The sequence below is a fragment of the Daldinia caldariorum genome (assembly GCF_022478825.1).
Source record: "Daldinia caldariorum strain CBS 122874 unplaced genomic scaffold F4812scaffold_14, whole genome shotgun sequence".
NCBI classification, from domain to species: Eukaryota; Fungi; Ascomycota; class Sordariomycetes; order Xylariales; family Hypoxylaceae; genus Daldinia; species Daldinia caldariorum.
This window is the reverse complement of record NW_025953050.1, coordinates 74,530-100,803: the sequence shown is the minus strand read 5'-3', so window position 1 is coordinate 100,803 and position 26,274 is coordinate 74,530. Positions and strand designations below refer to the sequence as shown.

The following is a 26,274-nucleotide window of genomic DNA, read 5'->3' as shown; positions in this document are numbered from 1 at the left end:
TCCTATTGACCGCTGAACATGGGTCCTATAAATTTGTCTCCATGACCGGTTCTGCCAGTGCAAAAGTACATAGCAGACCTGTTTCTACGATCTGATCCTTGTTGACGTGGATAAGATCGTACAAAAGCCTAGGGTTTCTTGCTGTTTTCTTCGGTCTATGAGGTCTGCGCGTAAAGCCAACCGCGGCTTTCGAAGGCGTCGCTTAATAACTCTACCAAGCTGTTACTTATGTCAGTTAATTTAAGACTAACAGGTGATTAACTTCTGGTAGGAGTCCTAAGTTCTCACTCAATACGAACTTTTGTTGAATTAGTCGGCCTACCTATCGTGAGGTTACAGTGACATTGCCACCGAAATTAGCCTAAAAATATATCTAGATTGGGAAGAATATATACTCTGCATCTGAAGGAGTTTCAACGAATGCCTAAGAAGTCGGTTCTAAATCGAATGGTATCTTCAGCTAGTTAAGTGCCAATTATACCTGAGAGCGCTTCAGAAGAGGGCCATTTCCTATAAGCTTTTCGGCGCTAACACGGCTAGGTAGTAGAGGAGTAATTGGCCATAATACGGGTATTGTAGAGTAGACATGAACCGTACGATAGAGTGAATATCTCTACTATGGCTGCATAGATGTTGATACAAAAACAGACGGTCCCATTGAGATCTTGGGAGGCGCAGCTAAGAAATGAGAGTCACGCGGCCTGATCCCGCTCGTGCCGTCACGAAATCCAGATCTTTAGAGTCTGGACATAACCCGGAACGTAGCAACGCCCAGGCTGCTAGGCTGAACAGGGCTGAGCTACATACCTCCATAAGCTGCGCCGCACGGGGTAATTTCCTGTCGCTTACGGTGTGGATCGGTATAGCTTTTATGACCCTTCAACAAATGCACGTTTACTCGTGTAAATGCCTTAGCATGGAATCAGCGTTGCAGGAACGTTCTTAATGGTATAGTAGTCCCAGGCTTCACCGATTATGGCATCTGTTGCGGTCTAGTCGGTGAGCTGGAGTGGAATCTCGCGGTTCGCGTTATGCCGGGGGCGACGTTCAGGATTTCATCAAGGCTGAATAGATTGATCTATAAAGAGAGGGTGTTATCCGGCGTGTTCACGATGGTATTTATTCTGGATCACGACGACATCCCACTTGCCTCTTTCACTGACCAGGACCAAGCTCACACTCGTTCAAAATGAAGTCTTTACTCTTAACGCTCTCTGTGGCCACCGCCGTCAGTGCCATCCCCAACATTACTGTCGTTCCTAAAGAGAACAAATGCAGCAACTGGCCTTTCTTTCGCCAGATGTCCAGCGTTGCCGGACCTTGGGTTCTCTTCGCCGACTCGACCGGCAAAGATATTGACGGTTATAAAGCCACATATACTACCAACTCGGATAAGACACTCGCTTCAGCTTGGGTAAGAAACCCTTTTGTTACAGATCCCCTTTCTGGTTTAGACTTAACTCTTAACCTTATGAAACAGTTGGGCATAAGCAACATCAAGGATGCGGCAGTTCCTCAAATCCAGTGCCAAGCGTTTGGCAGCGCGGAGATGTTAGCCGTGAACGTAGACGGCCATTACGAGCCCCTCAGCATATCGGAGTACATCTACCACCAGTACGATGGGTTGATCTTCGTGCAGACTGTGGCGAGGGGAGCTCCTATCGAGCCTCATTGGCATTACTACCCGAACGGCACGCGACAGGACGGCACGTTCCTGGGGTGGAACAACTTCACGACTTGGGCGTACCTACTCAATGAAGAGTCCCGCTCGTACCGGGTTCGCCTTTTGACGGACACCTCCCGGGGTCTCGTAGATGGCGAATTTACTGGCTTCATTAGAGCCGGATTTCCAGGTCTGTCGGATTAAGAGAGTACCTATAACGGAAGATGAGCAAGGTTGTAATACTTCATATCTTATACCCTTAATATATACATATTCCACTGTCTTAGTCCACTTTACGCTAGATCCTAACCTACCTATCCATATGGGTTAGCCGCCTGTACCCCCATCTTCGAAGGCGATACGTGCAATTCGTATGGTCCCGGTGGTTTACTTACCCGTTCTGTCTCGTCAGCCCTCACCTTTTGGCAAGACGGGAATAACCATTGCTTAGACTCTCTCCGCCTTAGCTATTATCCTAGGCCAATTAAGAACATTCCTTTAGTACCTATAGCCCAGGTCTACGGAATCCCAAGGAATGGGTGCCTAGCGTAATTCCCAGCTCGCCGTATCTAGGAGAGATGCCAGGCAGCCTAGGCTCGCGGTTTGATAATATTGACTTCATACTAGTAGATCTACTCGCCGACATACTCGTAGACCTCACTATTACACTGAAACGTAGCGTACAGCAGTCCAGTTCTACGACGGTCTTCAATGTGCGCAGCCCACAACCCGCGCCATGACACGAATCATTGCCCGCCGTCATTGAAGCTGCGAAAACGCACGATATACCCCTTAAACCGGTACCACCAAATATTTGGCTGAATGGTCTCACGTACCACTCACCGAAATCAAACGTCATTTCTCATGAGCAAAGTCATAGAAAAACTACGCAGTTAGATTATGAGAGTGAATATTCAAGTTAATAATTTTACTTGAGGTAAAACCGTCCAGCACGCTTTCTTGTCGTGAGGTTCGAGGAATTGAAACAACTTCCCCTCGCCGCTCAAAAGACGCGCCAGACGGATATCCCATGAGGGAGGGTCAGATCTCGCTATAGTAAAAGATATTAGATTAAGTGCCTAATGTAATGCTAGTCCTATGTAGGGTATCAACACGGCAAAAAAGGCATGCGGCAGGTAGGTAGGTAGCCATAGCAAAAAAAGGGGCCCCGATGAACTCAACACTCCTCTCTGTCGAACGACAAACAATCATTATAGATAAGAAATTGCTATAAGCAGCCCCTGACTGGGGGAGTATTAATACCTTCAAAGCCATTAATAAGGTCGGTTTTCAACGAAAAACCTATGGCAAAGTGAGTTAGGTAACAAAGAGAATCGGGGGCCAAGTTCTTCTAGTACAAGACAACGAGAATTGCAGCAGCAGTCATTCCAAGACGTCCATCCACCACCACCTGATCGATACATGGGTTATCTCTTTTCCCCTTTGGAAAACGCGTACATTGTACGTAATAGGTAGCAAAAATACAACAAGGCTGTACAGACCTGAGCCGCAAATATGTGCTGTTTGCTGCTCAGCTGACAGCCTAGAAAATTAAAAACACAAGCAAAAGTCTTTGGGAGGTATATAACAGTACGGCTGGGAATTCCGTCAAAAAAATAACAACAAGAACTCGCTCCGCTACAATGCGTTCATGCTATCACAGGGTATCATCAAGTCGTCAATCCCTATCACGCTCGCCAGCTTTCAAGGTTCCAACACTGGAACCAAGGTCTAGAGCATCATCTTTCGAGTCAGCCTCACCTTCATATATTTCTTCTACCTTTTCTCCGGGCACCTGCATGATAGGGCTGAAATCGTCTACCTCCTCGACTTCCTCCTCGGGCTCGGCATCACATATTGCTTCTTCGCCTTCCTCATCCTCTTCCTGGATAGTGATTTCACCGCTTCTTCTCCCCAGTCCGCTCGTACTCGCGCTGCGGTTATGACCGCTGGAGCTGGGACCCGCGCGGGATGAGTTGCCAATGGAGAGCATGGGTCCTTTGAATATATTGCGCTTGCGCTTCGCGAATAGCACGGAAGGACTGTTTGACGTAAAGGGATTGGGAGAGCCGGGGGGGTTCTGGGCCGGTTTCGATGAAGGCATACCCTCGTTGAAATCCAACGCCAGCGCCGGCCCGCGGACGAGACGGATATTAGAGGGAAATGAGGTGTTAGTTGGCGTAGCCGGGAGAACTTTAACAGAATGGTGTGGCGACCGCCCGGGGGTTCTCGTTGTCGACACGGACCCAGTAGAACTGGTAGAACTAGCCTTCGAGTGCGAGTGGTGGTGATGAGGCATAGTTCGAATGGAGGAAAGCGAAGACGAGGTTGACTTTCGGCCGCGAAGACCAATGGATGAGCGACGAACATTTGAGCGCGGCGTTAGGGGGCTCGGTGATAGCGATTGGCGCTTATATGATGACGGTATAGGAGGCGGCGCTTGTTGGGAATACGTTGAAAGCGGAGCTGGCATAGGTTTCTTAGACGGGTTACCATCACTCCGTCCAATGCTTTTGAAGTTCCCATTAGGTAGATTCGGGGAATTCCCGCCGCTCAAATCGGGGGCACCCTGTGGAGAGTTGGGATACTTGCTAGTGTGAGGTCGAGGGCTAGGATCCTTGGGATTCTTGTTGGAGCCCGACTGGCCGTCTTTAGCAGCCAGGTTAGGGGTAGACATGCTCCCCCGCTTGTTGGGTCTATGCCGTCTCGTACTGGCTACGATCCAGTGCGTCCAGTTCTTCCATGTAGCAAAAATCGCTTGCGATGGCTTCCTCCGTACTTTCTGTGGTGGATGAAGTTCTTGTTCTTGTTCTTCGTGTCCCCCCAATGCATCTGATGTGGTTACAAGGTGAAGAGTAGAACCTCTAGATCTCGCACTTCGGAGAATGCCTTCTTTCGGTGGTGGTATCGGTCGCCGTTGTTGAGAGGAACTAACCGACCGAATAGAATCCTTGTCCACTGGCGGCGGCGGTGTGGTACCATCAGTACTCAAATGAGTCTTCATATGAGACTCGGGCAAGTTTGGTAATTCAGGGACTTGGAAGTCACTATATGCAGTACTTCTCCTCTCTGGACGACCTCGCATCCTAGGCATAGGTGGCTCACCTAATATGCCGGAGCCATTGGGATCTTCATCTAGAATTGGCGCCATGCGCTCGAGCTTGCTGGATGCCGCTGAAAATCGGCGCGAATTTCGATTTTCGGCTTCCCTTTCTTTCCTCTTCCTCTCACGCCGACGAGCCTTTCTTTCTTCCTTTTCTAATAAGAGCGTCCACCAGCCAGCGAGCACGTCGCATTTCTGTGCTAGCACACTTTCGATAACGGCATCAATATCCACGCCAGCACTCCGCATTCGCTGGAGGCAGTCCTTTTCTAAATGCGTAGTAAATGGTGGAGGCTGATGCAACTTAAGAATCGCCTGTTGCTGGGGGGCGAATTCCGCAAGAAACGCATGGGAAAGGATCTCAGGTAGAGTAGGCCTTAGTAGAGGCCGTTTAGAGAGGAGGATCTTGATAAGCGAAACAGCATCGGGAGGTAAATGCGCTGGATACTTGGGTTCCTCAGTCAGGATCTTGTTCCTGGTGATATTGTCGTCATCATCATCAAACGGTAGCTCCCCACACAGTAGCGCATAAAGAATTACGCCTAAACTCCAGACGTCTATTTTCTCACCGGCATATTTTTCTCCTTTCAACATTTCCGGTGCTGAGTAACATATCGTACCGCAAAATGTCTGAAGGTAATTTGACTTGCCCTCGTATTCCCGAGTAAATCCGAAGTCGACTAATTTGACATTCTCGTGTTTATCAAGTAGGATATTTTCAAGCTTTAGGTCACGATGGACACAGGACTGTTGATGCACATAGCTGACAGCACCGACAAGCTGTGTGAATATTTTCTGAACCTTTTCAACAGGGAGGGGGCCATTGTTGAGGAGATAATTATATAACTCATCACCTGGATACGGTCAATGATTCTGTAATCTCGCAATGGTGAGAGTTTGGACATACCTGGACAGTACTCCAAAACAAGCCACACCAAAGTCTCCGTTACTATAATTTCGTAGAGGCGCGCGATATGAGGGTGAACAAATTGCCGGTGGTGATGGATTTCTCGAGCGAGGTTGGAATCATCTTTGTTGGCGGACTTGAGAACGACCTATTACCATTAGGACCGATGCTAGGGGAGGGTCTGGTAGAAGCTAAAGAGCTTCTTCTGGCTGTGACGAACCTTGGAGCCATTTGTGAGCTTGTGGTTTGCAAGGTAGACTTTTCCAAAGGAACCCTTCCCGATTAACCTTCCTAAGGTATAATTTCCAACATGCTTTAAGTCCTTATTTGAGAATTCGCTGTTGGAGACAAGAGATATTAGTACCTAGGTAGCTGCATAGGGTTTGGACGGGACAAGACCCAGACTCAGACTCAGACTTACTCGAGTAACTCCTGATAAGAATTGGCAAGCTAGATACGGCAAAATATCGTTAGCAACCAAGCATGCGAAGGGCGCCTTCAAGGACAAGACGTATACATAAGTTTAAACAAACCTTTGCTTTCCGCCCCAGCGCCTCGGCCTTAGCTTTATTTGTCTGCATGACCCTCTCTACAACCTGCCTTCAGCGCCGCCCATTCCCTCCGGACTATACTGGTGTATTATTGACACTTCAATAAGTATCTTCGACAAGGTGATACGTTCGTGGACTCGACGGGGACTTGACGGAGACGGAGACAACAAATTACGCCTCGGAAATGGCGATCGGCGCCTGACTGAACGCAATGGAGCATGAATAAAATGGCTGATTATATACAAGGGACAATACAGCGGCAGCTATTTCGATTTTAGGTAGTTTCGATATGGATTAATCTGGATAGGGCAAATGCGGGAGCGTTAAGCGGTCGCAAAGACGCGCGAGCTTTGGACGATTATGCAGGGACCTCGTCACTCGATCTTGGTATTATCATGTCTCGCGTCGTGGGAATGTCTCGGTTTACCAAAGCTTCGAAAAAAGACGTTGCTATGGAATACCTAGGTAACTTCGTTCGGGTCGCAGGAGACGGTCGATAAATTAGGAAGATGCGTCAACCCGATGAAATGCGCAGAAATGACAGTGTTTCCGCCGTTGTGATCAATATTAATAAATGTTACGCAAAAACAATTTGTTTCCGACTGCTGCAAATTAATTACAACTAAAGAAATAAGAGAAGTTTCTAATCCTCTTTCTGAACGACGAGGCAGGGACAGGCAAGGATCGCCATTACCTGAGCTTCGACAGCTGACATTACTATTCCGCGGTGGTCTCATGCAGGGATCCGCAAGCAGGGCAAGGAAACTACGGGGGGACCTCTTGCGGCCTTAGGGAACTTAGCCGCCCCTTAAATAACTTTATCGATAGTGCCTATCAGTTAGGCACATTAGGTACATTCTAGTGAAGCAGCAGCAAACCTAATACCTATAGGGAAAGGTAACGCCTGTGAATCCCGCTAATGTTTAGGTAGGTACATGTAACAATGTATTCCTTCAACTGCTCATTGGCGGGAATAATAAGAACTAGGTACCTATTCCCCCTTATTCTTCTTTTCCGGCTCACGGACAGATTCTTAGAACAAAACATTAATAAAAGAGAAAAAACGAAAAAATCTTTTATATGCCTACTTCTACCTAAATAGTTTTTCTAGTTAAAAAAAAAAAAATCACGACCTTAAATATTCAGACACACTTTTCCCCCACCGTACTCCTCCTTTATAAGTCCACATTCCAGGTGCATTGCCCGTCTTCAGGCCGTCAATTGCATCAGCAAGATCTGGTCCGAGCCCTTCTGCCTTGATTTCTTTAAGAGGATATAAATATGTCTTAAAGGAGAACATGATCGCTCGCGTCTTGGGCATCCGTGTCAGCGTTTGTAACTCCATTCTTACCCGAGCCTGCCGACTGTCAATGCATGTTCAATAGATTCTTGTATTAATGATATTGCCGCAAGATGCTCACCTCTTCGATATCTACATCGATATCTTCTTCAACTTGGTCCCCTTCTTTGACGTGATTACTAGAGACATTGAATAACTCGGAATTCGTTGTAATTGACCACTATATCTTCCTGTTAGTAAATCTGCGCTAGGCATATTTCATATTTACAACCTTCCAACTCCAAGATAACTCACATTGACCCGGCAAACGCTTTTGCCAACTTCAAGACGACTGAAAAATCTTTCCATACTCAGCCCAATCTTTTCATAGGACGGAACTGGGTCGTGTATATCTTTTAGCAACTTCCCGATCTTGCTTGCCGGATCGAAACCACTTGGACAGCAACACACAAAACCAACACATTGATGTCCATCTGGTGTCTCGTTTAAAAAGAACATATCGTCTTCAACTGTCTCGCCAAGGCTCCGTAGCGCAATTATAGGGTCTTCTGAGGGTAAAAGCGGGAGGGAAACCCCAGTAACTCGATTGCGAAAGCATTTCTCATCTCGTTCGAACAGTGTTGGATATCTAACGGATAGATACTCTAGAAGGTACGAATATGCCTCCTTCACGCCCTCAATACCAGAAGGAAGACAGCCTATAGTGTGGTTTTGATGCTTAGCCATCGTAACTCGTCGATCTTGTATTCGCGATAAATAATTACGATCGATAACTATGAGATCTGACGGAGATGTTGATCTAAGCGCTATATAGGACATAATTATGGTAAGCTTGTCAAGAAATGGCCATATAGGTAGGTTAACTTAGGTAGGTAACCATTCACATACCCATCGTGATATGGTAGATTGGTTTGAATGGTCGAAACTTCTGCGGCTCTACTGTCTGCCAGTCAAACTCGTTAAGAGGTTGGACACTGGGTTGGTAAAATCCGACTTCCTTTTCTGGAGGCAGCTTGCTGAACTCCTAAGTATAGCAGAGTCAGTGTCTATACTCGATCACGTTTTCACAGTAAATGTCTTAATAAGGCTTACCTTTTTCGTATAACGATTCCATATCCACAGGAAAATGATGGATGAAGTTAACAAAGCTATTAAAACAAGGGAAGTCGCCATGCCGTGTAGAATGGTGTTGAATCTTTTTTTTAAACACGATGAGGATAGTCTTCTCCTATCGTATCATGAAGATATACTCTTATACTAATATTCATGGGAACCCCGCAACTGGGATACAGGGCTTTGATAGTTTGATTGATGTTACTATAACTTGCTTGAGTTGGCCGATGCCGGACGGCTCTCAGCAACTCATATCAATTCACCTTATCTTGAAAGATATCTCGAGGAAGCTTGCTTACAATTATTCTCTCTAAGTTTCTGGGACCAAAAGGGAAAAAGGTTCAATCCGTCAAACTGCAGCTAAAGTAGAGGTATAGGTACCTTTTTACCTGCCAAATCCGTTAGCTATTGATATTATCCATGATTATAAGCACCAGTAGTTGTTAATGAAAGTAGGCTATCTTAATCTCATACTGGCGTCATGAAAGATGTCGTTGCTGTCAATCAAAGTGCGGGGCATTAACACCTGCGAATGAAACTTGTGAGTGACCACTTGTTATCAACTACAAGAAGTACGTCCTATCGTGCCCGTTAATTTTCTTATGATTCAAGCTGTCCCCATATAAACATGGCTAACGTTGAGAAATACTATCTCCCGCCTACTCAGCTTATCCCCAATTCCCCACAACCTCTACTCCATTACAAGGGACTCCTAGCACAAACCTCGGAACGCCAACCTGGAGCTATCAATGATAGGCTAGAAAGAAATCACTGGACTACACAATGGATATTCCGTTACGGCCCGAGCCAACCATCGCACTACCACTCACGAATCCACGAGGCTATGGTGGTACTCTCTGGAAAGGCAACTATTAGGTTTGGTGTCGCGGATACAGATCCCGACCTTGATAATAATACCTGGGGCGATGCGAAAGAAAAAGGTGGGATAGAGGTAGCGGCTAATGTTGGAGATGTTTTTATAATCCCAGCCGGCGTGGCTCACAAGACATACGATACTAGCCCAAGCGCTGAATTCAGTTTATTAACCCCAGGTGATGGACACGGAATACCCGGACCAGACGTCAGAAAAGCCTTGGTAAATGTAAAACTTTCCGGGTACATGATGATGGGTGCTTACCCTAAGAATTGCGGCCACTGGGACTTCTCTACTGGAGGAGAGGATGTGGGAAGTTTTGAGACCTCGTGGACTGTTCCTCGACCAGAGAAAGACCCCTTTCTAGCTGATTCAAGGGATGGCATTGTCGGACAGTGGAATGATACTGAGGTTCCTGGTAGGAGAGCTGTATCTAGTAATCTTTAAAATACTCATTGACACAAGGTAGTTTTAAAGGATTGTCATTACTTAGTAGGTTAGGTAGTCATTTGTTGCAGGTCTCGTCTTGCTAGTGCGACGTATATTTATTAAACAATTATCTGAGCGTCCGTTGAGGGATGTCTCTACCTCTGCAAGTGAGCCTACACTCTTAACCAACACATTGGTATTATCTATATCCGTCTTACTATTTACATACCTAGCACCTTACTAGGATGTGACAAGCACCAAGTCTAATTATATGACTAAGATTCAAGCACTTCGTTAATCACACACATTAGTCTCACTAATATATAGTTAGTTTCTTTCTTTAAGAAAAATATTACTTGCCACCCGTATGTTACCTACCCAGGTATCTCTGTCTTTCACGAAATAGGTTCCTACGGTTATGGAGGATATTACCGCAGATATATTCAATCAAAGGGCTCTTAAAATAGGATAAAACCACCATCTTCCTGTCGTACCTACTCCTGTTCCCTTAAGGTTGATTTCGTGAACGTGTAGACGATTGAGTCCAACATTATATACTGAAGCTAATAAAGGATGCCTACCTCGTAGGTACCTTAGGTATTGTATTTTTATACACTCTCACGGACGGACTAAAAGCGTTCAATATTGACACCCGTTTCTTTCCAAAGCATCTTGAGTAACAGCAAGGTGGATGGATAATTAATCTTCAAGTACCTAAAGTAACAAACCGGAAATACTCCCATTTTTCCAACTGGAGAGTAGATTTGTTCGAATTCAATCTGCAAATCATCCTAGATATGGGAACTACATAATGGAATTCTCTAGCATACTTGCTAGTCGAAGGGACAGGTCAAAAGAAGTAAGGTAAATGGAATACTTTCAAGGAAGACAGCGCCATTTGCAGAAGAAAATTTGTTCTCAAGCATTGGGTACCTAAAGTGCTTGATGTGCATGAGTAATGAAGAAGGACATACCTGTAACCATATCATCTACAGCCTAGACCATTTCAGGATGGATCAGTGCCATACGTAGGTCCTTGATTCAATGTAATATGTGATAAAACCTTTGTCTTGGTAGGTGCAGCTGTATGATATATGCCTCGACCACCTGCACAGCTGATGAATTGAGCAAACATCCTATGTGAACTGGTTTCCTGGCAACTGACTACCTTAAATCATCCAGCACTTGCCTTCCTTAAACTCAATCTTGCCTTGCTCTTGCATTTTGCAGCCAGGAATCTTTCATATAAATACATGGGCCTCCAATGCTGAACCCATCTTCATTCTCACAACCCTTAAGTTACACCTTCAAAACCTTGTAACTTAAGAACTACAAGTCACACCCAATAGTTCTTGAAGAGACTCCAACGTCTACCGCACCATTGTAGACACCATGGACGTGGACACTCACATTCCCACGGGATCCTTCGAAAAGATCCTGGAGAGTCAGGGGCTGTCTTGGACCCATATTCGACTTGACAATGGACTTAAGGCCACACTTACCGCAGCCTGGAGATCGGAGGGAGTCACAAGTGAAGTTGCCCAAGAGCACGTGAAGGAAGTCTATCAAGGAATGATGGATGCCTACATGCAACTAAACTACCGTTGGGAATCCAACATTGACGACCTCATGTTCCAACACGCGTTTCTCAGCGCTGTCAAAGACAAGGTTCACTGGGTTCGCAAACTGTCTGACCGAGAACTCGGCCGCCTCATCTTCAACTTCAAGGATGCCAGAGAGGTTTGCCTCAAGCAACGACGAGAGGCAAGCGTCCGCCCCACTACTAAGGATAGTGAGATCGCACGCCTCGTCCAGCAGTTCATGGATATGTTCCACAACCGCGTCAACCAGAGACGCCAGACATACCGAGGCTATAAACCTGGATTCGGAGTGGACAACGAAATCATCCCCTTTGAGTGTGCCAAGCCATTTATCATTCATAAGGAAGAACCCAATCGACGCAGAAACTCCGTCAATTATGCCAGTGGCCCGCATTATGTCGGTTCTGACAAGGGCCCGTTCCTCGTCCCTCAGCGACGCAAGCCTAGCAACCCGTTGAAGAAGAAGAAGGAGGACGAAGAGTCAAAGAAGCAGGAGGACAGCAAGAAGTGATTTTTATCAGACCTTGCAACTTGATCGAAGGCCGTGAGAGATTAGGGAAAGAATGCTGAGGTAGAATCCGAGCTTTGAAGTAATGATTGCCTATTCAATGGTTAATGTGGTGGGCTTCATTTACATTTAACTAGATGTTCATCTAGTTTAGGTAGTTATAAGTCGCTATAGCCATGTGAAAAAGGCAGCTCTAATTGACCTTCTAAAAAGAAAATTGGCCTTTTTTTGTTTGGGAGGGCGTGATTCAATTCTTGATCCTAGGGTCACGTAGTTATTAATCGTTCAATTGTTAATCAATCCTAAGTTGTGTGGTTTGTTATAGGTGAAAGAAAATCCGTATCTCGCGAAAGAGCTGTGGTAGTCAATGAATGTCTTATAATAGTGAACCCAATCCCCGCGAGATTCCTAAGCCAAATGCCCTAATGTTATTCCTAACCCATGGTATCATAAACGCAATTGACAACGCCGCAAATTCTCACTGCATATAGGTACCTACCTAGGTAGGTATATATAAAAAATCTGGATCATTCTGAAGCTTCACCTTTCCAACACCACGGGAAAGCTTTTGTGAGTGGTAATACCACTCATAGGTCAGATAGACTGTAATAGCGATTGTGCTATTAAGAAATACACTTTTGGCTCAGACGTGTCTTTGACAATCAAGAGTCTCATATGCTTGAACCCGTTTAAGAACCGAATCAGGACACCCTGGGCTAAAAAGTTGCAAACGAGCACGCACAAGAGCATCCTAAACCTCAGGGTTCGATTCTAGGAGCTTACAGAGATCAAGAAGTCCAGAGTTCCAAGAATCCAGAGGCTCGAGATATCCAACTTTGCCCAAATCGTCTTCACTTAAGAGGGTGTGTCGATTCTGACCAACCTGAGGGGGTGTGAGTGGTAATAAGGTCAGATAGACTGTAATAGCAATTGTGCTATTAAGAAACACACTTTTGGCTTAGCGGTGTCTTTGACAGCTTTTTGGTTTTACTATTAGCAGGCTCTTTCTCATCCTACTACTATCACTGTGAATACTAGAGCGAGCCAACGAAGGGGTTGATGACCTGTGAGTATGCCACTCATGAGCCACGGACATGGCTTGTATGCTCTTCTTGAGTGATGAGTGATTGTTTGTAAAATAATTATGGAATCGGACACGCATATACCTAAAATGCGTTGTATTATTAAGAAAGAACCTGAAGCCTTACGGCTCTACTCTAGTAGTCTACAGATATGTGGGCCACCTGGCTGCCAGCAATAATAATAATAATAACAATCTTTTCTTTACATAGACAATACACACATACTTGTCAAGACCCATCATTCAAACGAGCCTTCTTGCAACCCTCTTGGGGAATCACTGTCATAATCACCATCTGACTCTCCTTCCTCATCACTCCAACGCACCATCTCCCCACGACTAACAGAATAAAACCAATAATTAGGATTTTCCACATAATCGTCATAGTCGGTAGGGGACATGAGATCTCCAATAGTTTCTGGGGTGCGTTTGTGCTTCTTCTCTTGCTGAAATGGAGCCAGCGGGATATCGGCTCGCTTAAATGCGTGTTGGATAACGTGTTTACGTGTCTCGGCCTTTGGATCATCCTCCCGAACACGTATCTTCCAACCCTGTGGCCGCCTGGAATTGAAGATACGGAACAGCTCGTTGTTGAATATCGTCCAAGCGAAACGGGCAAACACGAACTCGGGTCGAATACCGTATAGCGTGTGAGGCTGCCTGTTGTGCCAGAGCTCCAGCTTCTCTTGTTTATCGTGGGCGCTGAGCATATGCATGACCAGCTTATATTCACCATTAGCTCGGCGCTTCGGAACGAACGTCTTTTGAATCCCAAATCTTGTGGACGTCTGCGCGAAGCAGAATGGTATTTGACAGATCCCGAACGCCGATTGAGGTGTCTTCCGAATGATATCTCTCCATCATGTTGTCGTTGAACCAATCGTCCGCAGAGATAGGAACCCAATAGGCTTGCTCAACACCACCGCGAGAGAGTGTCATGCGACAGGATTCATCTCGAACGAGGACCTTATCGCGAAAGTTGCCGGGGGATGTCGCGTACAAACGGGTGGGATTCGGCTGAATGCCGTGACTCTCCAACCAAAGGGAAGGAACATTGTTATGCGGGAATTCCCAATGATGGAAGTTAGGCGTGATAGGATAGGGCGATTCTTCGTCGGTAGCAAAGATAGGGTCGTGGAGGTAATACGCTCCGACAGAAAGTATCCCATCGGCGGGAACGACTAGTGCTGGCGACCCTCTAGTTTGGGTGAGGGACAAATAAGGCCGATCTGCTTCTGCTCGAGTCCAAGCATTGCCAAGTACAATACAGCAAGCCGTCCAGACGATGTTATATTCTATCCCATCGTCAAAAGCGGGAAAGCGAAACAACAACGCATGTCCAGCGTCGTAATCCGGATGGCGAATTTCAACAGAAGGAGGCCTGCTCGACGGAGAAAACGGCACTGCCGCTTCATGGGGTGCTTTGATATGAACAGCCATCGCTCATCGCTCATCACTGCAATGTGAATTGTAGTTGAAAGAGTTATGGAATAGAAGGAAGTTAATAAGTTTAATCATGCTGATGCCTAGATGCGAAGAATACTTACCTAAGCAAAGGTTATTTCGGACCAATTAGAACCATTATTTTCATAACTTCACCACCTAATTAAATCAAAACTATGTAACACAGTAATTACTAATATTTAGTATCGTAGAATTAATCATTAATAGGATATATTGGTTCTGTGAGAGCATGTTCTTGACGTTGTTTATAATCGTTAGACGAAGAGGGTATACGTTTACTAGTAACAAACTAGCATAAGGTCCAATGGCCTGTATCCTTGGAGTTGCACTTTAGTTGAATGAGGGGAGGACCTAGCAGGGACCTAATTACGTAAAGATTGTCAGAGTCGAGACAAAAAGAACCGGGAGTGTCTCCATTTTTGATGGTTATCAGATCCGTCTTCATCTTATCAGATCCGAAATCTTGAACGGAGGTACCTAATCCACGGAGTTAATACGTACCTTCAATGGAAGTATGTGTTTATAACTAATACTTGCAGTAATATGCAGTACGTATGCTATCCACGTTGCCATCTTATTATATACCTACCTAGGTAATCGAAAGAGGCTCAGCGCCGAGAGTGTCGAGAGATCTGGGTACTGTTTAGTGTAATTTCTTTGCCGGTCGCTGATTGAGTTAAAAACCTAAGGAGGTAAGCAACTAAGGAATTGCGATATTGGTATTTCCCTCCCTTTCGTCTCCTTTCTCGAAAGCAATAGCATCAGAACAACACATGAACCTTCCGATAAAGCTTCCTTTAATTTCCAATCTTTAGGTACATTATCGTTCATGGCATACGCTCACTCTTCGGAAGACCTTTTTGCGCGTTGAGACACGCGTGCAGATCTTCGGATTTCTTGGCGAACGTTAGACATTGATGGTTTCTTCTCTTTTCTAGTTGAAGTAATACTCGATTTTTCTGGGCCCGGAGACTGCACAGAAGCTCTTTGGGTATACGGCACCTCCCCGTGAGCTAGCATATCAACAAATGCGGCAATCCTTTTTTCGCGTCCAGCTTGAGTCTTTAATGACTTCAGGCGGTAGTACATAAGGAAGCGATTCTGCCGCGATAGCGTGTCGAAAGTGGCTTGTGCTGCGGGTACGGCTGCGACCGCGACGAGAAACTCTTCCGGCAGCTCTGCGGTCGCTTGCCCAGCGTATGCGGCTTCCCAGCGGCCGTCTGCCTTAGCAGCTTCGACGGCGCGTCGTCCCGCCTCCGTCATTCGTCCTTCACGTTCAAGACGCGCTACATGCTCGACGTTCCGCTTGGACCAGCAGCTCCGTGGGGCACGCGGCGTAAACCGCTGCGCGTAAGACGGAACTGCGCTTTCTCCGTCGCCCTTGCGGGTTTGTCCGTCAATCCAGCCGTGGCAGAGTGCCTCATCAAGTGCTTGGGCGTACGTGAGTGAGGTCGGTGTCGTGGCACCTTTCTTAGCCAGGGTCAACCACACACCCTTTGAAGTGCCTCCATTGCGAAATAGCCAGCTTGACCACGCCGCCGCATCGGCAATAGTAAGGACCGGGAGTTGTACGGGCATGACTAAAATAATAGTTCTAGGTGCTCAACGAGAGATAGGAATGCGACTTCTCGCCTAGCGCGGCTGCTGAACTCGATATAGGTGAAACAGCCATTGAGTTATTGGGTTGGTTGTGACAGATGTGCGCGATCAGGATTTGCTGCTAAGTACCTAACCTAAGCAGCTAAGGTACTTTGTAAACGGCGGGGGCCTCTAGGGGTACCTATTGCGGAAAGGGGCAGTGCAGTCTAGCGAATCAGGATGCAGGCCCCACCTATGGGTACCTACCTAATGATTTCTATCAGCTGAAAAACTGAACTTCCACTTGGTGTAGGCGAAGACGGGGCACGATTTGTCCAATGTTTGAGGTTACCAGCGCCATGGGTATGTCGTGGGTGGAAACGATGGCCATCGCCAGATCTTCGCTGCGTGGAAGTACGTCGATGCACTCAAAGGAGACCGATGACATAATGCTCAACGCATCGAAGTGATCCTACTAAAAACGAAGCCTAATAATTATAAGTCAGTAAGGCCATCCTGCGTTTCCGTCTATTTACACGAGTACGCGTTTAATCCAATCACTTTGCGTCCTAATTCCGTTTCTTTAGCGCATGGATGCTCTCTTTCTTAGCTATTGCAGCAACTCTTGCGTCTTGCCGTAGCTCACGTTAAACATCAGGCAGAGACTCCACGAGCTCTAGGGTCTTGTGATCGTCAAGTGCTGCGGAATACCTCCGAGCCATAGCATCAACACAGTCTTTAAGTTGCATCTCGTAGGGGCACATGATCCAGCCGATTCCAGCTAGGAATGACTTGCGATACTCTTGCAGAACGTCCTCCTCCTTCCTCGAGAATTTCGGACCACCTAACTTCTCAAGCGTGGCTAGATAGTGGTCTAAGATTTCGTATTCGTGAGTCCTCCTGTCCTCGATGCTTAACGCGCCACCGATGAAGTAGGCTACGTCGTGGAAGGCTGACCCGATATGGATCATCTGCCAGTCCAGGAATCGAGGCGCGCCATTCTCGAGATACGTATTGCCAGTATGAGGGTCGCCATGTAACAGGCATCGGAACTTGGGGTTTCTCAAGGCATAGTGTTTCTTCAGAGCCTCGGTGACGCGCTTCTGATCTTTCAAGTAGCCGTGCACTACTGGCCGATCAGGGCCATTAACGACTTCGTCAAATGTCTGCATCAAAACGAGGATGGCCTGGTCGTAATCTGACGTGAGCCAGGGGTAATCCTCCGGCTTGACACCCCACGTCGACGCGTGCAATGCCGCAAGCTGTTCGACACCGGAAAGCGCCCGCGCAACGGTCCACGCTTCCGTCGGCCTTCCGAATTCGCACTTTTGGGAAAGGTCGTCCATCATCACGATGCCTTGCCTGGAATTATACCCCGCCCACCAAACTTTGGGGAGCCCAATATGGCCGAGGGACGGGGCGACGCGGTTGAAAAATTCAACCTCCCGCTGGAATATCATGACGACCCAGGGCACCTGCTCGATGAAGGCTGGGTTAAACCCGCCCTTGACACAGATGTCAGCCGATTGCAGGACTGCCTTATCATCCTCGTATTGGATGCTAATATACAGCTTCGTAGCTGTGCCAGGTAAGACCTTCTTCAGCTCTGCCGATTTGACCTTAATTTTCAGTACCTCCGTAAGCCAGGAGGCAGTGACCTCTTCTGGGACGGTAGGGAGTTGAAGCTGGGTAAGCATTTGGGTATAGTTGACTGCAATAGGTTTTCTATTTACTCTTCTCCTGTCAACCAGTCAATCCTTTGCCAACTAGGTGTTCCTTCGGTTATCTTATATCCTTAATGTGGCACTTAGTTATGATAGCGATTAGTTGCGAATCGGCAGAATGTCAGCATCCCCAGTTAAGTCAAACGCAAGAGAACAAAGACTTGATGATATTTTTAATGGGGACTTGAGTAAACACAACTCTTGATTAAATAGTATGTGACCCTCTCGCCATCTCAGAACACGTTGCAGGGGACGCTAATTGATTACATGCATACAAGGAACAGCTTACCTTAGGTACTAGCTAGCTTATGATAGAGCTAACGCGGCGCCATAAGTGCAATTATTTTTTCAAAGGCGTTTCCTATTGTTTTTAAGTCATCACAATGTGTGTTTCGAACGACAACTTACCGGTTGCAATATACTGCCTAATCGTGTAACACCTTCGCGGCTGGAAAGTTACGCTACCTATAGAAATCTTATTTCGCGTGGTGTTGGCAGGAATCTCTAAAGTACATTAAGTTAGGTAGGTAATCATCCAATAAACATGAATATTTATCGGGTCAAAGCCCGACGCTAGGTATCTTGAATATCCCCATGACAGTGAAGGTAACGAGGTGGCGCATTAAGAGATAGATGAATACCTAATGTATTTAGGAAGTTGTTAGTTCTAACATCATTTTGAAATCTCCGCCCCCAACCTGGCAAAGCCAAAAAGCGATAGTGGCACGATCCTAAGAAGTTGTGTAATCTTGATCTATGTTGGGGCCATCATAAGGGAAGAATGTCACAACGGCACGTATTAATTTCTCTAAACTAGTCTGCGATCAGAAAATCCGGGGGTGGAGTAGAAGTGGATGAGTAGAATCCAAAAAGAGTATAAGCAATGGCTGAATGAGGAGTATCGTAAGTCGCCTACTCCACGCTCCTCCTCGGCAGATTACCATCAACCAATGATATAAGCTAGGGATAAATGCCGAATCGAGACCCCAAGGCGTGCCATAGCCACCTATCTGTTTGCTTGAATATATTGGTGCTAGCATAATAAAGGCGAGCCTTCCCCGACGAATTTTAAACCTTGAGCTTTAAGCAGGTATGGTTATTTACATGCTCTTTAACCTAAACTGCTATATAGATTTGTGCCATTCATAGACCTTTGCCAGGTTATCTTGTCCTCTCCGAAGTAAAGACGTATTGCTTCCTATCACGATGTTGTTCGACCACTTCCTAGCTGGGCTAGGGACCGGAGGCGGAAGGACATTGTTTGGTCAAATTTCGGCGTGGCATCTAGTTACATCAACTTTAGTGATTGGTATCGTTACCCTGATAATTGATTATGGTTATATGCTTTGGATGCGATCAAAGTTGGCAAGTTACTTAGCCCCTATCCATCTATCCTGTACCTAGTAACTAATCCGAGTGACGATTAGCCTCCTGGTCCCTTCCCTTGGCCAGTTGTAGGTAATACTTTCATGCTCCCGGATAACAAGCCTTGGATATGGTTCGAGGAACTATCTAAGAATTACGATGCGCCACTCGTCACAATATGGATCGGACGGTGAATGAACCCTTTCGCTACTATCGACATGCGACTAACGTTTGGAACAGAAATCCAACAATCTGGATTAATGATGCATGGACGGCGTCGGAGCTCTTCGAGAAGCGTGCAGGCATCTACTCATCGCGGCCACGGATGTTGGTTTTTGCTGAGCTAGGTGCCGGCCAAGATAATCTAGTCAATATGTATACGACTCGTCCTGAACAGCGTGATCGTTGGCGTGTCCACCGTAAGCTCATACATCAAGGCGTTGGTATACAATCCGTCCGCAGATATCGCCAATTCCAGAATAATGAGAGCCGTGTCGTCGCTTATGACTTACTCAAAGCTCCCAATGATTATGTAAAGCACTTTGAACGGTACGCCACAAGCGTTGTCTCCATTGTCGCCTTTGGAAGACGTGTCGAAAGCTGGAATGACCCCATCATCACCGAAGTCATCGCCGTTATGCATCTAGCTGCTGACTTAAACGTCCCCGGCAAAAAGTTCCCTATGCTCATGGAGACGTTTCCTTTCCTTGCAAAAGTTCCCAGCGAGATTGCGCCATGGAAGTATGGGTTAGGCAAGAGACGTGGAACTCACTTTTTCCACGCGTTAGCAGACGAAGCAGTTAAGAAGAAGGGACACGAGGACTCTTTCGTCCACTACCTGTTCTCTGAAGGCCCGAAATATAACCTCAGAGAAGCTGAGATCTCTTCCCTAACTGGAAATCTATTTGGTGCCGGATCCGATACTAGCAGCAGCACTCTAATCACGTTTATACTCGCTTGTTGTGCATTCCCCGAGACCTTGGGCCCAGCGTGGGAAGAACTTGATCGCGTAGTCGGCCGTCATAGAAGCCCGGCCTGGGAAGATGAAGACAAGCTCCCTTACATCAAGGCGTTCGTCAAGGAAGTATTCCGATGGCGCTCGGTTGCCATTATTGGAGGACAACCTCATGCGCCTACGCAAGACGACTACTATAAAGGTTGGCTGATTCCTAAGGGCACTTGGATTCAGGGCAACGTCTGGGCGATCCACCACAATGAGCGCGAATTTCCTGAGCCGGATCGTTTCAATCCAAACCGTTTCCTTCCTGGACATCCAGATAGTCGACCATTCCCAGGAGAAAGGGGATACATGACATTTGGATGGGGTCGCAGGGTTTGCTCGGGGCAAGCACTAGCTGAGCAGGGTACTTGGATCACCGTCGCGAGGATATTATGGGGTTTCAATATCCAGAAAAAGAAGCGCTCAGATGGCACGACAGTTGATGTAGACATCTTTAATTACACGTAAGTGGGTCGCAATCCTTAGATTTGTTTCCCTTTTATCAATTTCGACGTAAGGCAATAAGGGAGTAGCATAGAAGAGAGAGGTTCTAGAGAAAAGAAACTAACAACATGCATTATAGGAACGGTCTCAATATGCGACCGCAGCCGTTCGAGTGCAGCATTGTTCCACGCAGTGAAGAGATTCGGCAAACGATAGAGCGTGAGGGTAAGCGGGCACTTGAAGAGCTTGAACAGTATCGCGGAGAAACCAAGTATCGCATGTCAACTTTCTACGCGAGAAACGAAATCGTGATGAAGCTTTATGGAGGGGATGAGAAGGAATCCTCGTAGGGTATTATTGTATTGTATTAGGTACCTCTAATACCCGAAAGTTATCCACTAGTAATAAGGTTCTAGTGACGATGCGGGGGTGATCGCACAGGCACGTTTTAGAACGTAGATCCTCTAAAACAAGCTACATGGAATAAAAGTGTAACACAGCAATAACGAGAAGAAAAGGAAGGTAACACAAGTAAAAAGCTCGCAGGGAACGCGTACCTAAATAAGGGAGAATGTATTGTACAATGCCGAAAGATTCGCTCAAGTCACCTGATTTACCTCATCAAATTCGCAAATTCGGTACCCAACCAAAGACATGGAAATGTTGCATGTCGCCTACGGAAACTTTCAAGCTCATGCAAAAGTCAATCTCGAAATTCCTAAGCTAGCGCGTTTACTTTGAACCAGGTACATTAGGTACCTAAATCAAATGTCTCTACTATCAATGTGCGGCTCAACGTCAAGATTTATCCGAATCCAACCCGGCATAGTCTTGAAATATGACGCATTCAGGAAAGATGAGCAAACCGCTGAGCAAAGCGCTGGGGGCCAGTTAATACCTGCTCGTACCCCCAATTGTTTCGTAGTCGAACGTCAAATCTACGAGCACTTGGGAAAACACCCTAGAATCATCGAATATCTCGGATATCAAGATAAACCGGGACTTCCGCCGGGACTGCTCCTTGCTGAGGCTAGCCATGGAAGTCTTCAGAAATATCTCGAAAACCACGACACAGTTCCTCTTTCCATCCAAAAGAAATGGTGTCGGCAAGTTATCGAATCGATCTCATATATCCATCAGCAGGGAGTAATCCATTCCGATCTACGCCCTGACAATTTACTTGTCCACGCTACCGCTGCATCTCTCGATCTTTACCTGTGCGATTTCGGCGGCTCGACGTGTGAAAAACTCGGGCTAGATGGTGGAAGCTTACCAGATTCTGGGTTTTCCGATCCCAATTCCGAGTGCGTGTCAACGGAGACCACGGATATATTTAGTGTTGCGTCTGTACTTTATACCATTCTTACTGGGCACTGGCCGTATCGATCTACAAAGGGATTTTTCGACTCGGTGGATGAGTTCTTGGCATATATGCAGATGGTTGATAACTTATTCGAGAAACGTACATTCCCTAGCGACGTACACGCGCTTTGGGCCGGGGGTGTCATTTTGAAGGGTTGGATGAACGAGTACATGAATATTGATGATATGTTGCAAGCTCTGGATATGACAGAAGGGCCAAAATTACCTAGTGGAAGTTTAACATAGGTAAAGTTTAAACTACCTACCTGGTACCTACCTCCTATCGATAGGACCGGATCATCGGGAATCTTAAGCTTAAGGAGAGTGCTGTAAACGCATCTGCAAACCATTTTATCCACTATTCACCCCCCCAAAGCTAAAACAAAGTACCTAAACTACCACATCCAGTCTCGAACACAACATGCAGATATTGAAGTCCGTCGATGAGAATGTCAACCTGCTCATACTTGGAGCCGGTTGGACTTCAACGTTTCTTATTCCGCTCTTGAAGCGCGAGCAAATTAAATATGCAGCCACAACTAGGAATGGCCGAGATGGCACAATTCCATTCGAATTCGATCCAAGGTCGAGTGACACTGGCCCGTTTGAGATATTACCTCTCGCTGAGACGGTGTTAATAACATTCCCACTTCAAGGAGAAGGCCAAGCCAAGCATCTAGTGAGCATGTATGAATCCACACATCAAAAGCCCGATAATTCCAAGCCACACTTTATACAACTAGGAGCTACAAGTATTTGGACGGCTCCAAAATGGCAGGACGAGTCTTCGCCCTATGAGCGCAACCACTCCCGTGCAATTGCCGAGGACGAACTAATGGCGTGTTCGGAGGGAGCTGTGCTGAACCTTGCCGGATTGTACGGAAACGCCCGGCAGCCTCGGGATTGGATAGACCGCGTGGTGAAGTCGAAATCCGATCTAAAAGGGAAGGGTGCACTACATGTCATCCACGGCGAAGACGTCGCAAGAGCCGTTGTCGCGCTACACCGAAATTTTACCCCTAAGAAACGCTGGCTCCTGACCGACATGCATGTCTATGACTGGTGGGATTTGGCACAGGATTGGGCAATTCAGACTTTACAGCGTGCTGAAAGCGACATCGATCAAGGTGACATCCCTATTGCCAAGATCGAGAGGCAGAGAGAGTTGCTCAATTGGGTTGGCGAGCTGATGGTAGAGGAAGGAGTAAAGGCGCTCCCGAGAGATACGTCGTCGGTAGGGAGAGCACTAGATGGTAGGGGATTTTGGAAAACAATGCGAATCTGGCCGATCCAAGGGCGTATCAGATAAAACGCGGATTATCCTCGATCCATGCTTGGATTATATTATTATATTAAGGCGAATCCGAGCCCGCTAGCTACCACTTTACCTCGGTGACTTCTCCTTGTGAATCTCTATGCTTGGCGGTGCGCCGACCAGAGCCTTGCATTGCGCGTAAATGACGAATTGGCCGGCAACTAGACCGCACGTCATCAATATACGCGGACCTAAGCCTGCCAGCAACAATCTCCTAGGGCCAAACTCTCGCGCCAGTGAGAACATTCTACTCGTAACCCCTTGTTTCGGGTCGCCTGCGCCCTTGTTAATAGCCGACAACAGCGTATCAGCCGGATGGGAAAGAACTGCAGCGGCGACACCAGCTACAATACCCGAGGTCAGTTCAACCCCTGTCAACTGCAATTGGGTCAACTTGGCTTTCCGTTCGGGTCCCATGGTGCGATATATAACCTCGACTGCCACTTCGTGTACAGAAAACTGGCCCACCGCGTACGGCACCTGCTTAAAGAGCAATGGTATAAAACCAGAGTAAAATCCCCGAATCCCTTCTTCCCTAGCTAGACGCATGAACCCCGACGTAAGCCCCGAAGCGAAACCGCGCTGGGAAACCAGACGGATACGCGTAGCCTCGAGCGGACATAGCGCAATATCGGCGAAGAACTCGGCTGTGGCGCTCGCACCTAGGTATATGGCCGTCCGGCGCTGTGTTGCTTTCTCCTGGGAACCCGCCATATCTATGAACTTCTTCTTGAAGAATTCGTATCCCGCAAACTTGCCACCGCCTTGGACCAGATAACCAACAGCAGTAGGCCCAAAACCGGTTAGCAGAGCCGAAGCGCCCTCCTTTGCTACGATTTGCCGGGCCGCCCTGACCATGTTGAGCCCTTTCATCGAATCATCTACCTGAATCCTCGTTTTCACTACGTCGATAGGGGTTGCAGCCTTCGTTCTCGTCAGATTATATCATAGCATACGGTACAATGCTTGAGTGAGATCAGTACTACTTACTCCATGGGTGAGGGTTGCTGCAAGGGCACCGGCCCCGAAGAACTTGACATAATCTCCCGCGCTGAAGGTGGGAGTTATACTTGAAGAACTCATTTTTTTGAAACACAATATTGATAAAATGAGAAATCCTAGTGATAGCTACTGTAGTAGTTTGACAAGTCTTATACCCTCTTCGTTGGGTTGTCGATTACTCAGCGACAAGACAAGCTTAAGGGAATGGAACAAAAAGTGAGTTAAGTGATGCTCTTCAAGGCTCTATCTAATTAAACGAAATTTTGCTGTAAATCGACTAGGAAACATATGCACTTTAGAGTTTCTTCTTCAGACTTGATTGATTATTATTTTATTATTATTATAAACCTGATAATTAATATCCTATATGACCTATTCCGGATTAACTGGACTCTGCAAAAACCGCTGACGTCATGATTTCGTCCAAGGTAGGTTGTCCGGTTTGCGCTCGGTCTAAAGACTCAGACCCGGGTACATCATACCAATCGAATTCCCGAGTTACCTAGTTTTTAATTCCCAAGACGTTACTTAGCAAAAAAAATCAGCTAGGTACTTCTAAGACCCGAATTCCATTGTATCGGTATCGTGTCGTTCTGCTCATAGTCTCGTCCTAGTCAACGCCACTTAGCGATGCCTCATCGAAACCCAATGTTTTCTTCCAGCGACCTAGCCAAAAGTTGGAAAACGACTTCGTTGTTCCTCAAGGAACTATAACTAAGGTAACTCTAGGAGTTAGAGCCGTATATACAAACATCTTTTTTGTCTTTCATGGCCAATATCCGTTATCTAGCAGCTCCTTCATATTGCTAATATCGTATAAGTTTGTATATACCCTCGTCGTGGTTCGTGTCGCCTAGTGGTACCTCATCAGAAGCCAATGACTTCCTCAAACAGCCTTACAATATTAAACTCGCTTCGACAACGCGTCAGATTTCGATACCGCACTTACCTCCGTTCCGAATAAACATTTTCGGGCTTTCACCTGACAGTTTAACCAATTGCTTTACCTACGTAAGTTAAACAACTTTTCGGATAACAACTAAAGATGGGTAGGGACGATAGCGCAGAGTCTTCTCAGCGTCCGATTTCGCTTCCATTCCGCCCGAAAAAGCACCGGGAACCTCTGCCAGAGGCAGCTATTGATATTCGTAAAAGAACTGAAAAAATTGAAAAAAATTGCTTTGCGTCGGTAAGTCTATTCCGTTCTCCATCCAGATGTATACCTTCTTCTCGAAAGTCGTAATAAATATTTTCGGCCTGTATCTCTTGTGTTCCAATAGACACTTCTTAACACAAGTCTGACCTCCTGTTCCTCAACATGGAGACCCGTGCCCCTTTTATCACCACCCGCTTATACACCGTTTTTCTTTCCTTTTCTGATAGCATATACTCAGTACATGAAACTAATATATTATGAAAGCTTTAAAACACACATCTCTCAGAAAGCAGTCTCTAGCTCCGGCAAACTACGAGAATCTGATCCTAGTTCTATTAACTCCTGTTATACAACTACCAACTCTGGCGGCGCTATTGATTTTAAGACTCTAACTGCATATATAGCATCAACAGCTCGTCCCAGCTCTAGCTCTCACCCCGATTCTACAAGTTCAACTACATGCTCAACCTCAGTAACTGATCCTAGTTCTACACCTCCTGGTGATGTGACTAACTACAATTCTTTCACCCCCATTAATAATCCTAGGACTTCCCCCAGCTCGGGTAATAAAAAGACTATCACGAGATCAGGTACAGAGGTACGTATAATTGTTGTCGGTGGCGAGAAAAGGTTCGTTTGCCCCCAATGCAACCGCAACTACAAGAACAAGAACGGTCTCATGTCACATACATCCAAATTTCACAATCCCTCTTCACGCATACTGGTCATGCAAG

The 26,274-nt window shown here is 46.4% G+C and overlaps 12 protein-coding genes across 12 annotated transcripts; 6 read left to right on the top strand and 6 right to left on the bottom strand.

The window, feature by feature from the left end:
• The first annotated feature begins 692 nt into the window (after positions 1-692).
• On the top strand, positions 693-1,945 carry F4812DRAFT_436794 (uncharacterized protein). Its single transcript, XM_047934875.1, has 2 exons — positions 693-1,414; positions 1,481-1,945. Exons 1-2 carry the CDS (start codon positions 1,190-1,192, stop codon positions 1,865-1,867), a joined length of 612 nt encoding a protein of 203 aa, XP_047787903.1. The 5' UTR covers positions 693-1,189; the 3' UTR covers positions 1,868-1,945.
• Positions 1,946-3,139: 1,194 nt separating this feature from the next.
• F4812DRAFT_103442 (kinase-like protein) lies at positions 3,140-6,469 on the bottom strand. The gene is made up of 5 exons (XM_047929274.1): positions 6,207-6,469; positions 6,095-6,123; positions 5,894-6,011; positions 5,674-5,821; positions 3,140-5,620 (listed from the first exon to the last, which is right to left on the bottom strand). Exons 1-5 carry the CDS (start codon positions 6,252-6,254, stop codon positions 3,342-3,344), a joined length of 2,622 nt encoding a protein of 873 aa, XP_047787902.1. The 5' UTR covers positions 6,255-6,469; the 3' UTR covers positions 3,140-3,341.
• An 801-nt stretch (positions 6,470-7,270) lies between these two features.
• Positions 7,271-9,327, bottom strand: F4812DRAFT_436787 (uncharacterized protein). The gene is made up of 7 exons (XM_047934874.1): positions 9,305-9,327; positions 9,095-9,209; positions 8,617-9,038; positions 8,413-8,548; positions 7,819-8,330; positions 7,646-7,744; positions 7,271-7,581 (listed from the first exon to the last, which is right to left on the bottom strand). The coding sequence occupies exons 3-7, from the start codon at positions 8,695-8,697 to the stop codon at positions 7,351-7,353; spliced, it is 1,059 nt and encodes a 352-aa protein (XP_047787901.1). The 5' UTR covers positions 8,698-9,038; positions 9,095-9,209; positions 9,305-9,327; the 3' UTR covers positions 7,271-7,350.
• F4812DRAFT_103394 (uncharacterized protein) lies at positions 8,982-9,979 on the top strand. The gene has a single exon (XM_047929273.1). It carries the CDS (start codon positions 9,266-9,268, stop codon positions 9,956-9,958), a length of 693 nt encoding a protein of 230 aa, XP_047787900.1. The 5' UTR covers positions 8,982-9,265; the 3' UTR covers positions 9,959-9,979.
• Positions 9,980-11,332: 1,353 nt separating this feature from the next.
• Positions 11,333-12,052, top strand: F4812DRAFT_461276 (uncharacterized protein; the record flags this gene model as incomplete). The annotated part of the gene is made up of 1 exon (XM_047937839.1): positions 11,333-12,052. One exon carries the CDS (start codon positions 11,333-11,335, stop codon positions 12,050-12,052), a length of 720 nt encoding a protein of 239 aa, XP_047787899.1.
• Positions 12,053-13,369: 1,317 nt separating this feature from the next.
• Positions 13,370-14,570, bottom strand: F4812DRAFT_461275 (uncharacterized protein; the record flags this gene model as incomplete). The annotated part of the gene is made up of 2 exons (XM_047937838.1): positions 13,370-13,852; positions 13,890-14,570. The coding sequence occupies 2 exons, from the start codon at positions 14,568-14,570 to the stop codon at positions 13,370-13,372; spliced, it is 1,164 nt and encodes a 387-aa protein (XP_047787898.1).
• A 461-nt stretch (positions 14,571-15,031) lies between these two features.
• F4812DRAFT_103170 (bacteriocin-protection, YdeI or OmpD-associated-domain-containing protein) lies at positions 15,032-16,420 on the bottom strand. Its single transcript, XM_047929272.1, has one exon. It carries the CDS (start codon positions 16,170-16,172, stop codon positions 15,435-15,437), a length of 738 nt encoding a protein of 245 aa, XP_047787897.1. The 5' UTR covers positions 16,173-16,420; the 3' UTR covers positions 15,032-15,434.
• A 299-nt stretch (positions 16,421-16,719) lies between these two features.
• Positions 16,720-18,308, bottom strand: F4812DRAFT_102924 (kinase-like domain-containing protein). Its single transcript, XM_047929270.1, has 3 exons — positions 18,305-18,308; positions 18,186-18,257; positions 16,720-18,007 (listed from the first exon to the last, which is right to left on the bottom strand). The coding sequence occupies exon 3, from the start codon at positions 17,867-17,869 to the stop codon at positions 16,820-16,822; it is 1,050 nt and encodes a 349-aa protein (XP_047787896.1). The 5' UTR covers positions 17,870-18,007; positions 18,186-18,257; positions 18,305-18,308; the 3' UTR covers positions 16,720-16,819.
• Positions 18,309-18,491: 183 nt separating this feature from the next.
• Positions 18,492-21,370, top strand: F4812DRAFT_102815 (cytochrome P450). Its single transcript, XM_047929266.1, has 6 exons — positions 18,492-18,799; positions 18,861-19,261; positions 19,324-19,451; positions 19,502-20,725; positions 20,845-21,069; positions 21,122-21,370. Exons 2-5 carry the CDS (start codon positions 19,103-19,105, stop codon positions 21,053-21,055), a joined length of 1,722 nt encoding a protein of 573 aa, XP_047787895.1. The 5' UTR covers positions 18,492-18,799; positions 18,861-19,102; the 3' UTR covers positions 21,056-21,069; positions 21,122-21,370.
• Positions 20,828-22,400, top strand: F4812DRAFT_102962 (kinase-like protein). The gene has a single exon (XM_047929271.1). The coding sequence runs from the start codon at positions 21,474-21,476 to the stop codon at positions 22,311-22,313; it is 840 nt and encodes a 279-aa protein (XP_047787894.1). The 5' UTR covers positions 20,828-21,473; the 3' UTR covers positions 22,314-22,400.
• Positions 22,354-23,413, top strand: F4812DRAFT_102825 (uncharacterized protein). Its single transcript, XM_047929269.1, has one exon. It carries the CDS (start codon positions 22,489-22,491, stop codon positions 23,374-23,376), a length of 888 nt encoding a protein of 295 aa, XP_047787893.1. The 5' UTR covers positions 22,354-22,488; the 3' UTR covers positions 23,377-23,413.
• On the bottom strand, positions 23,414-24,720 carry F4812DRAFT_102824 (mitochondrial phosphate carrier protein). The gene is made up of 2 exons (XM_047929268.1): positions 24,373-24,720; positions 23,414-24,306 (listed from the first exon to the last, which is right to left on the bottom strand). Exons 1-2 carry the CDS (start codon positions 24,463-24,465, stop codon positions 23,452-23,454), a joined length of 948 nt encoding a protein of 315 aa, XP_047787892.1. The 5' UTR covers positions 24,466-24,720; the 3' UTR covers positions 23,414-23,451.
• Between the last annotated feature and the right edge of the window lie 1,554 nt (positions 24,721-26,274).